Below are 13,116 nucleotides of genomic sequence, written 5' to 3'. Positions count from 1 at the left end.
AGCTGGTTATTCTTCTTTTTCAAAGAATTTATAAATTCATGTTTTTAATATGTTTTAATTAGCTTAAATTAACGATTTTAAATTGTCCAGTTCTTTTGCCAGTCTCAAAAAAAGCAAAGAATAAAAAAACCAACCAAACAAAACACCACTACAATATTAATTCTACTTGGTTACTTTTTTGGGGGTGGGGGGTGGGGTAGGGCAATGAGGATTAAGCAACTTGCCCAGGGTGTCTGAGGCCACACTTGAACTCAGGTCCTCCTGAATCCAAGGCAGGTGCTTTATACACCTAGCTGCCCCCTGCCCCCCCCCACACACACTTGGTTACCTTTTATAGATCTGTACAACAGAATAAGCAAAGAATTCCTCAATCTATAACATATGTCAATCCTGATCATGCTATCTAGTGTATAGCAGGACCGGAAGTTTTTTGCCAAGACACTCTAGGAATGATAGCTGGAAGGACTATGCATAGTGAACTGTTTCTACCTAACCAAGCATATTAGGGATAGAAAAAAGCCACAGTTCTCCTTGTTAATACGTATATAGTATGCTTTGTATATTCCTTGTGAATACCCTTGATGCCATACCCTACTCCAATTTCCTCTGGCAGATTATTCCCTCAATTTTACACCTCTTCTTCCTAAGTTTTCTTTCCTCCCTATCAACCAATTCATTCTGTTGCCAAAAAGCACAACTAAGTCTCCCCATCCTCCAGAAATCGTTACTTGACCCTTTCATGCACTCAAAAATTATCATCCTAGACACAATTCTATATCTCCTGCTCACAGCTAAGCTCTCGGAAAAAGATGCCCACACTTTTTTGGGACTACATTCTTCTCTTCTTGTTCCCCTGAAAAACTGCTTTCTCTTCCCAAATTCAATAGCCTTTTAAAAGTTCTCATGATGATCCTTCTTGACATTTCTGTAGCAGCAGACCACTTTATCTGCCTGAGATATTCTTTCTTAACTCTTTTCCTACCTGACAATTACTTCTCAAGTCTCTTTTGACAAATCATCATTCATATCTTAGCTTCTAAATGTAGAACACTCTAAATCTCTGTTATGGGCCCTCTTTTATTCTTTTCCTCTATACTTTTGGTGACCTCATCAGTTCCCATGGATTCATTCATCATCTTTATGAAGATTGCTCCAGTACTAAATCAACTGGGTAATGGATACCGACAACAGATGTCCTATAGACATGTCAAAGGGGCAACTAGGTGGTGCAGTGGCTAACATCAGAACACTCATCTTTATGAATTCAAATCTGGCCTCAGACACTTACTAGCTGTGTGACCCTGGGCAAGTCACCTAACACAGTCCGCTTTAGTTCCTCATCTAAAAATAAGCTGGAAAAGGGAATGGCAAACCACTCCAGTTGTTGTTTGTCCTTCATTCTGGAAGGATGTCATCACTTGCACTGAATTGGATTTAAGTGAGGGAGGGCTATGCAAAGCCACTAGCCTAACTGTCCTCCTGAGTCATCTGGGTGCAGTGGCAAGACATATTAGGACAACTGGAGATGGCCCTAGATGTTTGTGGTGATTGGAGTTAAGTGATTTGCCCAGGGTCACACACAGCTAGTAACTGTCTGAGGTCACATTTGAACTCAGGTCCTCCTAATTTCAGTCAGTCCTTTATCTACTATACCACCTAGCTACTCTAAACCACTTTAGCATCTTTGCCAAGAAAACCCCAAATGGGATCACAGAGTCAGACATGACCAAAAAATGACAAGAAGAAGACATGGCAAACTCAGTATGTCCAAACCAGAATTCATTATCTTAATCTCATTCTTATTCTAAAATTCCCTACTTCTATCAGGGGCATTATCGTCTGTCCAAGTCACTTAGGTTTCAGAACCTTACAGTTTTCCTCAACTCCTTATTATTCTTCACCCTACATATTGATCACCCGTCAAGTCTTTTTTTTTTTTTTTTGGCCAAGTCTCTTAAATTCTACCTCCATAGTATCTCTTGCAAACATCCTCTCCTCTTTACTCACACAGTCACCATCCTAGTTCAGGTTCTCCTCACTTCTTGCCTGGACTATTGCAGGTCTCCTAATTGTTTTCTCTGCCTCCAGTCTCTCCTAATCCATCCTTCACACCAGCTATGAGAAACTATGTTAGGCAACTTTAGGCGGTAAAAATTCTTTATCAAGGTTTAATTTGGCAAGGGGAATAGTGATATTTAACTTATCCTCTGGTGGGGTGAAATAACACAATTTTCAGGACATCTTGTTTATTAGAAGACAGGTTTCCAGAGATACACTAAAATACTTTTTTATGGAATGAAGCAACAAACAACTCTAAAACAATTCCTTAGAAATGAAGGGGGAAACAAAACAAGAGGGACAGTCTGAGGATACAAGGTTGGTTTTAATCTGTCTTTTAAAAAAAGGTCGCAGTTATTTTCTCTAATATTAGTTAGAATTCATTCACTTACGCAAAATCTCCTCCGAGAGTACAAATCAGCTGGGCACCAAACACGCTCCATAAAGAAAGGCCTCCATGTTCCCAAGTCACCATCACAACACTGTTATCAGGAGACCACTTGATCAATTTAACAGCTCCTGTTTTATTCCAAATATCTATTGAGAAATATTAGAGGAGGTGAAAAGGATGTTTTATCAACATACATATAACATGTGTTATATTCCACTCTAGAGAATTCTAGCAGAACAAAACAAGGAATAGAGTTGGAATCCAAAGACTCGGGCCTCAGTTCTGGCTCTGCAGTTTACTCCCCAGTGGCCTTTGGAGAGACACAATTAACTGCACTGTTCCATGAGGGCCATCGCCTCTTCTTTTCTTGTGATCATCCACTAGGACATCTCTAGTTCCTATGGCTGTTGTGAAGGAAAAGTTCTAGTAATATTAATATCAAATGTTTCTAATAGTAGAATTCAGATGTTAAACTACTAGCCTCTTCCTTCAGAAATAGTATTTTTAATAGCATAATTGCCTAAAAAATGCTCTCCTTTAATTTTTATTTGAACCATTTTAACTAAAATTGGTTTTGTTCCACGTGGACCTAGGCAAACTCAGAGAAGTCTCAAATTAAAAACCCCAGGATTGCTGATGTTGGTCTCTCCTTGTTTAGTACAGGGACTGAAACTGAAATAAGATGGAAACAAACAAACCTGCTGAGTAAGAACTGAAGTTTAGTGTGTCACTAATTCAAGTGATATTATAAGGTAGCAAAGAGCTGTAAAAGACTTGCATACTTTCAATAATCCATAATATATCTATTTCAAAGACTTCAAAGGAATTATAGCTAGAAAGGGATCTTCAGGATCACTTAAATGAACTCTTTCATTTTATTATAGAGCTCCCCCAAAATTCTACTACACAACCAGTCAGCAGAGAAAAACTGCCTAAGTATCTCAAATCAAAGTTCATTTAAGAATCTTATGAACAAATGGAGCATCATATATCAAAGAAAGACATCAAGATCCCTGTTATATCCCCATTTAAAAAATATACATCCTCATAGTCATTATATACACTATTCCACAGGTAAAATTTTATTTCAACAAACTGCACGGCTAATGAATTTTTTAAAGCTGCAATTTGGTTACTTTAGCATTTCTTTCTTTTTTTTCCTCTTTTTTTCTTTTTCTTTTTGTGGGGCAATGGGGGTTAAGTGACTTGCCCAGGGTCACACAGCTAGTAAGTGTCAAGTGTCTGAGACCGGATTTGAACTCAGGTACTCCTGAATCCAGGGCCAGTGCTTTATCCACTGCGCCACCTAGCCACCCCTGCATTTATTTCTTTGTAACACTGGGGTTAGTCCAGGCTTAACACTCAGCTTAAGGTTAGGCTTTTATGATATACAGATGTGATGTATGAAGAGAAATGTTTAAACCCACAAGCCACATTATAGAGTTCTGAGTATCAGATATTATTTTGAGCATGTCACTGGTAAGGGGAAAGAAAAATTCTGTTTCTTTTATTACAGAATTTTGTCATAGATAATATTAATGGACTTCCCCAGGAATATCAGAGTAAGGGATTACAGATAAGACAACTGGGTGCCATAGTGGAAGCCACAATATAAAAGAACCAGAAGAAGTCCACTAGCCATTGGATAGATCTTTTATGGATGGAAAACCATGGAGGTAGTTAAAATCAATTCCAATTGGAGACTAGGAACACTAATGAGATCTCAGATCTATCAAGAATTTTACTTCTAGTGCATGCATTTCAACTTATGTCAGAATTTAGCACATTACAAAAATCAACAACTGTAAGTTTTACAAATAGTATAAAAAAAACTCACCAGGATATTGTTTTGGTGTTAGCTCCAATTTGTGAGACAGTTGCATGGCTCCAGTGGTGTTATCTATTGTGTAAACCTGCACAGATCCACTGGAAAGTAAATCACATAACCTATGATGGGGGAACTACTTCTAAAAAACTACACAAACTCAAATATAAGAAGTGACATTATTGCTCACAAAAGTAACTTTCTGGCACACAAGAAACATGTATACTTAAAAATAAGGTACCCAACTTTGGCTATTTTACACTTACCTTACTTCAATTTTTATAATCAACTCAAAAACAGATACAAATATATCTTAGAAAGGATTTTAAACTATGGTTTTTAAAATTTTCTTATTATAGGGTAGCCAGACTTTTCATCCAAACATACTTCAATATTGGCATTATTATTCTAAATGAAATGAGAAGATATAAGGAAGCTGCAGATAAATGGAAGGATGGCTCACAACTTCTCATCAGAGAGGTAAAACAAGGAGTTGGTGGACTTTAAAAATGCACCCAAAGGCAACAAAACACATCAGTTTCATGGAACACTGATCATTTTGCCTTGCAGTGCTCATGGTGCACAAAAGAAAAAGGCTAAGATGAAGATAACTGCATCTTTTATGGTAAAATCTGTTGGAAAGGATGAGAAAGATGACTATAGGTCATCTAGTTTGAAATATTAAACAGGAGTCTTGAAATGAAAACCTGGAACTTAGTGGAGAGGCTAGACTTCAATAAAAAACTTGGGAATCACCTAGATAGAAATGATCATTAAATCCATGGGAGCTGAAGAAAGTCACCATATGAGAGAATAAAAGAAAATAGGAAAGGGCCCAGAGGCTTAGCATAGGTTTAATTATTATGTCTATACGAGTCTCCCAAAATTACACACCTAGACTTATTGCCTTCTGAACTCCTGCCCTACATTACCGATGTTTTTACTGGGTTTTACTGGGATGTCTGATTATAATCTTAAATGCAGTATGTTAGCAATGGTACTTATTACCTTTACCTCTAAACTTACCTACGATCTCTGTTGGGCCCTTATTATCCTGGAGCATAAAACAGAAACTACTCATTTTGACATCTAAAGTCTCTCATTGGCTCTGGTCTACTTATTGAGACTTATTTCACATTCATCCTTTACACATACTCTATGATGAAGCCAAAGTGGCTTCAAACTTCCTCATTACACCTCTTGCCTTTGTGCCAAAGCTCAGGGTTTGTCTTCTTTGTCTGGAATGCATTCCTTAAGTTTAGCTTAAGGTTAGCTTCCAGTGCTACTGCCGGAGGGAGGCCTTTCCTGATAGCCCTGCTGGATGACACTTTCTCCCTCATAGGTTTCCTTGTATTGATGTCTGTGATACTGTTGCATTCCTCCTACAGTAGAATTCCTTGAGGACAGAGACTATTTTTCATTTTATCTTTAAATCCTATGGCAGTGTCTTAAGCATAAAAAGTGTTTAGCATATCTCTGATGAATTGAATCCAGTCCAGATTATTCTTTTACAGATAAGTAAACAGAGGCCCAGAGAGGTGAAGTGAGTGGCAAAGGTCAAGTAGTGAATTCCCATATCTTCTCATGAACCAAATACTTCAATGAATTTGAAGTCTTAAGGGTTTTGCTCCCTCCAAAGATGCAGTTCGGCCTGTTATCACCTTCACATGTCATCAAGCTCTCTACTCAGGCCCCTGGCTAACACTCTGGTTGAACTGTGAGCACTTACTCCCATTCTCCCATCTCCCTTTTTCTTGCTTTCCCTCTCTTACTCTGGGCACTGTAATAACATCAGAAGCACCACTGCCTCCTGGAAAAGGCAAGCCAATTGACAGTGCTATACATCAGCTCACAGCCCCTGTGACACCCCAGACTAATCTCCCTTCCCTTTCTACCATGGCCAAACTAGTCAGAAATATCTTTTTTAGTGGTTCAAATCACAATCAAAATGTTGTGTTTTTTTTTAAATAAAAAAAAAAAGGGCACTTAGGAATTTAAAAAATCAAGTGGTTTAATATATTTGATGCTATATATGGGTATGTACGAATATATCTAAATCTGCATGTCAGTGTGCAGCCTTTAAGTTGTAGAAGAAAGCCTACATTTAGAATATAAAATTTTAATGAATTACCAGAAACCCAATTACAGTGTCAACAAAACAGCCTTGATATATTGCAATAAAATTCTGATATTTTAAAACAGTAAAAACACAATGTAACTTTAAAACATTTTAAGAGAAAAATTTACCAACAAAAAGGATTGTACTAAATACAATGTTGTATATGGTATATTCATTAAACAAAAAAAGGTAAAAATTTTGGCAATGGTTCTTAAAACAAGCATAGCACTTACCTAGCACAACCAAATGCCATCAGTCTGTATTTGTTATTTACTGCTACGCAAGTTCCATCCATAACATCTTGTGCCCAAACACCACGGAGCTGCTACAATAGAGAAACAGTTTGGAATTAAAATGTTTTCTCAAAGATTTCACATTAACAATGATTCAATCTCATTAAGTATTCAATGCCTTCAAATCAGATTTGAACAAATTCTATAGCTTATTCCAGGGTATAGAATCACATAAAAGGACAAGACATCAGAGGAGTAAAAACCTATACTGATGAGGGGAGTAATCACACTGATGATCTCCCAAGGTGCTCTCATACTCGAGGAATTTGTCAACCCCACATATTTATTCAGTGACTAAGTGTCTATTTTATGTAAAGTACTGTATATACAAATGTATATACATTCAAGAAGAGAGGATGGATCCCAGGCACCAGGGATTACTACAGCTTTAACTGCCAGCAGCAAAAACCAATACAATTATCCTCTTCACAAAGCTGGCCAAGCAGGTCATCAAGTACATGGAGCAGCTGGAGATAATTGAGGTGGCCCAGACAGAGGTAAGAGACATATTTAAATGACATGGTATTATGAGCACACGTGTGTGTGCGTGGGGGGGGGGGGAAGGGAGGGAGACACACACACACACACACACACACACACACACACACACACAGGACACTGACACTATCTTAGTTCAGGTTCTCATTACCTTTTATCTGGACTATTATAGAAAACTCTTAATTGGTCTCCCATCCTTCAGTCTCTCCCTTCTTTTAATAAGCTTCCCAAATAATAACCCTAAAGTAGACCTCTGCCCATATCACTGCCCTGGTTCAAAAACTTTCAGTGGGTATTTATTCCCTCTAGAGTAAAATGCAAGCTCTTCAATTTAAAACCTCCACAATCTGGCTTTCCATGTATCTTTCCAGATTTATTTCTTATTACTCCCCTTCACATATAACAGGTTCCAACCAAACTTGGCATTCGACTCCCCTTCTCCATGCTGGGTAGCAGTCCATCCAACATTTATCCAAAGTGCTTCTTCTTCACATGTTTCTTAAAATATTTAAGTTCCCATAAACCTTAGACTAGATGCCACCTCCTATGTTTTCCTCCAAGTTGTAAGTGTACTCCCCTCTCTTCAAACTGTTTTCTATAAATACTTATCTAGGAACACATTGTATATCTCAACAACACCTCCCCCACCACACACACTCAATAAAATGTAAGCTTTCTGAGGGAAGGAGAACTATTCAGTTTTTGTTTTTGAATTCCTATGATTCAGTATCACACCTAATACATAATAAGTATTTAAATTTTGGTAAATTAAGAACTTGCTCTCAAGAAATGTTTAACCTAAAAGGAAAAAAGACATAAGCCCACAAATAACTATAATGTAAAAATAAAAAGAGGTCCTGAAAAAATGCTGTGAGAAATTTGAGAAGGCTGAGACCATGTTTACCTGAAAGTAGGTAGGAGAAGGTTTTGAGAAGGTTGTCAGCAAAAGCTACATGAAGGAGGTGACCTTTGAATAAGACCTTCAAAATAAGGTTAGGACTTCCAAAAAATGAAGCTGTTAGACTAAGGGAAGGGATAATTGTAGACATGAAGCAAAAACATGGAGATTGGAGAGAGCAGGATCCTGATGGCAAAGATGGCAGAGTAAGCAGCAGCAAAGCATCCTAGTCTTCCTCGACACTGACTCCAACAAAGATCTAGGAAGAGGACCAGACTGAGCAGGGATGGAGAAATCACAATGAGTTACTTTTCCAGAACAATCAGTCAATAAACATTAAGTGCCTACTATGGTTCAGGCACTGTTCAAAGTGCTGGGGATACAAAAAAGCAACAAAAGACAGTTGTAGTCTTTGCTCTCAAGGAACTGATGATCAAATGAAGGAGACAACCAACAAGGAAAAAACAGATATAAAACAAGTCCCATACAGGATAAATAGGAAATAAAATAATAGAACGAAGGTACTCAAATTTCTAAGATAGGTTAGAAAAAGCTTCCTGTAAAAAATGGGATTTTAGTTGGGACTTAAAAGAAGCCAGGAAAGGGAGTAAGTGGAGTTGAGGAAATAGAGCATTCCAGGCATAAGGGGCAGGCAGAGAAAATGCTCAGAACCAAGAGATGAACAGCCAGGAGGCCAGTGTCACTGGATCATAGAGAACATGGCTGGGAGGAAGGTATAAGAAGACTGGAAAGGAAAAAAAAAGAAAAAAAAAAAGGGGCAGCTAGGTGGCGCAGTGGATAGAGCACCGGCCCTGGAGTCAGGAGTACCTGAGTTCAAATCCAGCCTCAGACACTTAACACTTACTAGCTGTGTGACCCTGGGCAAGTCACTTAACCCCAATTGCCTCACTAAAAAAAAAAAAAAAAAAGAAGGCTGGAAAGGTTATGAAGGGGCTTAGAAAGGGGAAAGCAATACACCAATGGAAATGAGAGGGAGAAAGAGTTACAGGTTACTTCATGTAACTGGGGTGTTTAAGTAGAAGACCATAAAAATAAGGAGAGAGGGGTAAGGTAGGAGGCAATGTTTGACCCTCATGTTTATATGAACTGGTTGAAGGAAAGCAGAATACAAAGAAATACACAGGTAAAATGACATAAAAATATACACAAAGCAGAGCAGAAATACAGTCAACTCAGCAAGAAAACAGGAGAGAAAGGGGGAATATGAGGGAAGGCATAGTCACAAAGGGACTACAGGTATCCCTTCCACATCATAGTTTTGATATATCTTGGGTTGGCATAAGAAATTAAATGGGAACTTTGGGGGAGTTTTACCAAAGTCAGAGACAACACGTGAAGGCTGGCAGATGACACAGAGCCTATGACCAAATACTTAACCCAATTATTACAATAACGTACTGTAAACACCCCATAAAACAAAAAGAAAAAAAAAATCCATGCAGATTTTCCAAGGGAAGGCCACATCCCTAACCCCTGCAATGTGGAGGGGATAACTATATTCATCAGCAAAACAATCTCTAACACTGGAGGGTGACTCAAGAAGAATTTTAAAGGGAAGAAAGAGTAAAAATTTTAAAGAGAGAAAGAAAAGAAAGACATGAAAACATAAGCTGACTTCAGCAAGTACACAGAATTGATGTTGAACACACAGCTTTCAGATCTATTGATGGGAGAACAGCTTATGACCAAAAAAAGGATAAAGAGGATCATACAAGATAAAATGGCCAATTCAAGGGGCCAGGGAGCAAAGAGAGGAAAACAGAAGAGTATGAAATACACAATTAATAGCAATAACTGTGAATGTGAATGCAACGAACTCACTCATAAAACTTAAGTGGGTTGAAGAATGGTTTAGAAAGCAGAATTCAAAATTAAGCTGCTTACAAGAAACACTTGAAACATAAAGAAGCACAAAGTTTAAATAGGAGCTGAAGCAAAATCTGTTCTGCTTCAGATGGACTCAAAAAAAGGAGCGGTAGCAATTAGAATCGAAATGAAATAGAGGAACATGACTGAAATGATTAAATAATTATATAAGCTGTTGGAAAAAAATAGGAAAAGAAGGGAACGGAACATATTCCTTCAACAATACAAATAAGACCTTGATACAAAAATACTAGAGAGGGTCAGATCCTGATACATATAAAACTACTAGAGAGGGTTAAAACAAAATAACGAAAATTATAGAACAATATTCTACCCAGATAGTTACATTAAATTAAAAAAAAACTAAATGAAAAAGGAATGCAGGAATTTATCATAAAGATTATACACTGACTAGAAGGCAGAGGGTTGATTAAGAAAGCTATCAACATAACTGACAATGTTTAACAAGAACCACAAAAAGCATAGTCATATCATTATACAAAGAAAAAGCTTTTGACAAGATATAGCACTTATTCATGCTTTAAAAAAATAGTTCGGGGGCAGCTAGGTGGCGCAGTGGATAAAGCACCGGCCCTGGATTCAGGAGAACCTGAGTTCAAATCCAGCCTCAGACACTTGACACTTACTAGCTGTGTGACCCTAGGTAAGTCACTTAACCCCCATTGCTCCGCAAAAACAACAACAACAACAAAAAGCAAAAAGCAAAAACAAAAACAACAAAAAAAGTTCATTTGAAAGTCTCATTTTTAATATATAGGGAGGAGCTGAGTCAAATTTATGAGAATAAAAGCCACTTTCCAAATGACAAATGGTCAAAAACCGTGAACAGGAAGTATTTTAAAGAAGCTGTTATTAGCCATAAGAAAAGTGCTCAAAATCACTAATGAGTAGAAAAATATAAAAGAAACTAAAAGCTATGTAAAATTTACAGATAAATGGCACAATTTTATTTTTTCTATACTTATATTTGTTATGGCATTACTTTTTTTGTTTGTTTGTTTTTGCAGGACAATAAAAGTTAAGTGACTTGCCCAGGGTCACACAGCTAATCAGTGTCAAGTGTCTGAGGCTGGATTTGAACTCAGGTCCTCCTGAATCCAAGGCCAGTGCATTATCCGCTGCTCCACCTAGCTGCCCCACCCCCTTTTTAAATACAGTGTCATGTATTCTATGAGATGCAGTATGGTAAAGTGGCTAGAAAATTCATTACAGAGATGGGATTAAATACAAAAAACATTTATTTAAGGAAAATAAATAAATCAAATATTTACTTATTTAAAATGTATACATAAATTTATGATGACTTCTGTCCTGCGTTTAAATTCTACCACATCCTGGTTGTGAAGATGGGAAAATACTTATCCTCTCCCATCTTGGTGCCCCAGTTAACTGTATTAAAACTCCAAGTTTTGTTAAAGGCATTGATCTGCACTGTTGGAGGAAGTACCTCACCAGGAAATCACTACATGAATGAAGTCAGAGGTTTTTACAATTTTTTTTAAGTATACTTAGTTTGCCTGATATGGGCCATGGTATATATTGAACATAACTGATGCTAGCTTAAGGTGAGACCCCTTCCAGGTTGTATTTGCAACTTACAGGTCACGGGGAAAAAGAATAATTTTCATTGTAAGGTTTCTTTAGGTATACACAATAGCACTTTGAGTGACTGGCATAGTCAGGCCACCTTACAATGTCACTTAAGATTGGGAAGTAAAAAGATTGATTTATATGAAAGATATAATTCATAGCTTAACAACAACTAGAGTCTACTAAGGAAAGGAAAAAGAAATGCTTTTCTTTTCTTTTTATTATTATTATTATTATTTTTTCTTTTTTGGTGAGGTGATTGGGGTTAAGTGACTTGCCTAGGGTCACACAGCTAGTAATTGTTAAGTGTCTGAGGCCGGATTTGAACTCAGGTTCTCCTAAATCCAGAGCCGGTGTTCTATCCACTGCACCACCTAGCTGCCCCAGAAATGCTTTTCTTCTCAGCACTATCCCTATCATTCTCAAAAGGATTCTATTTTCAGAATGAATTAAGGCATAATAAACCTGGAGCCCAACTTTTCTTTTAAAGGGTCAAGCAAAATCTGGTTCAGGAAGCAAAATCTGTTCCTAGTGTGCATACAGTTTAAGCCAATACCTTGCAGTTATATATCACTTTAAGGTTTGCAAAGTACTTTACAAATATTATCTCATTTTATTCTCATAATAACCTAGGAAGAGGGGCAGTTAGATGGCGCAGTGGATAGAGCACCAGTCCTGGATTCAGGAGGATCTGAGTTCAAATCCAGTCTCAGACACTTAACACTTACTGGCTGTGTGACCCTGGGCAAGTCATTTAATCCCAATCGCCTCACCAAAAAAAAAATAATAACCTAAGAAGCAGTGCATTCATATCTCCATTTTACAGATGCAGAAACTAAGGCAGGCAAACTTAAACTGGCTTGCCCAGGGTTATAGACTAATAGCTGATGTTGTATTTGAGCTCAGGTTTTCCTAAGTCCAGGTCTAATGCTCTATCCACTAGACCACCTAAGCTATCTCTTGTAGAAGTTTATCCTCCTACTAGATTGTAAGCTTCTTGTGCAAAGAACCATGACTTATTTAAGCTTTGTTTCTCCAGGCATCTAGGCATGGGGAGCTCTCTGCTCTAGCTTTTTAACAAATCTTTGTTGTTCTTAGGAAATATCATATTGTAGGAAAACAGAAGTGTGCTAAGACATAGGGGAGCCCAAATCCCTAGAAAACACCCCACTGGTGCCTAGAAACACAGTGCTTTAAAAAGAAGCAAATTATCTAGCAAAGGGGATGCTCACCAGAGTTCTGTGGTTACCTCAGCGGAGTCAGGCTGGAGTAGATGGAAAGAAGGCAGAATCCACCAGACAGGTAGAATGCAAAAGTCCCTTGGCATTAGGAGCCTACCTTCCTGTGTTCCAGGCCAGTTTAGCTGAGCGGGGCATGGCTGCCTGAGTCTAGCTATTGCAGAAAGGCTCTAGGCAAAATCCAACCTGACCACTCCCAGAAACCTGTGGAAGGAACCCAGGATGGAAGCATCCCCAGAGGCTTGGGGGCTAGTAAAGGGAAGGACTCAAAGCAGAGACTGCAGAAGGGGGAAGTCCC

At 38.0% G+C, this 13,116-nt stretch overlaps 1 protein-coding gene across 4 annotated transcripts in view; it reads right to left on the bottom strand.

Annotated features, from left to right (window-relative positions):
* RIC1 (RIC1 homolog, RAB6A GEF complex partner 1) overlaps positions 1-13,116 on the bottom strand; it is a 159,628-nt gene that overhangs the window by 44,255 nt on the left and 102,257 nt on the right. For all 4 annotated transcript variants that reach the window (XM_043997970.1, XM_043997896.1, XM_043998040.1 and 1 more), the window contains 3 exons: positions 6,627-6,718; positions 4,287-4,375; positions 2,451-2,595 (listed from right to left, as the gene is read on the bottom strand). In XM_043997970.1, the coding sequence (XP_043853905.1) occupies positions 2,451-2,595; positions 4,287-4,375; positions 6,627-6,718 (326 nt within the window). The remainder of the gene's footprint in view (positions 1-2,450; positions 2,596-4,286; positions 4,376-6,626; positions 6,719-13,116) is intronic.

The sequence above is a fragment of the Dromiciops gliroides genome, chromosome 1 (genome assembly GCF_019393635.1).
Source record: "Dromiciops gliroides isolate mDroGli1 chromosome 1, mDroGli1.pri, whole genome shotgun sequence".
Classification (NCBI taxonomy): Eukaryota; Metazoa; Chordata; class Mammalia; order Microbiotheria; family Microbiotheriidae; genus Dromiciops; species Dromiciops gliroides.
Note: the sequence above shows the minus strand (reverse complement) of the source record. Positions and strands in the feature narration are given on the sequence as shown.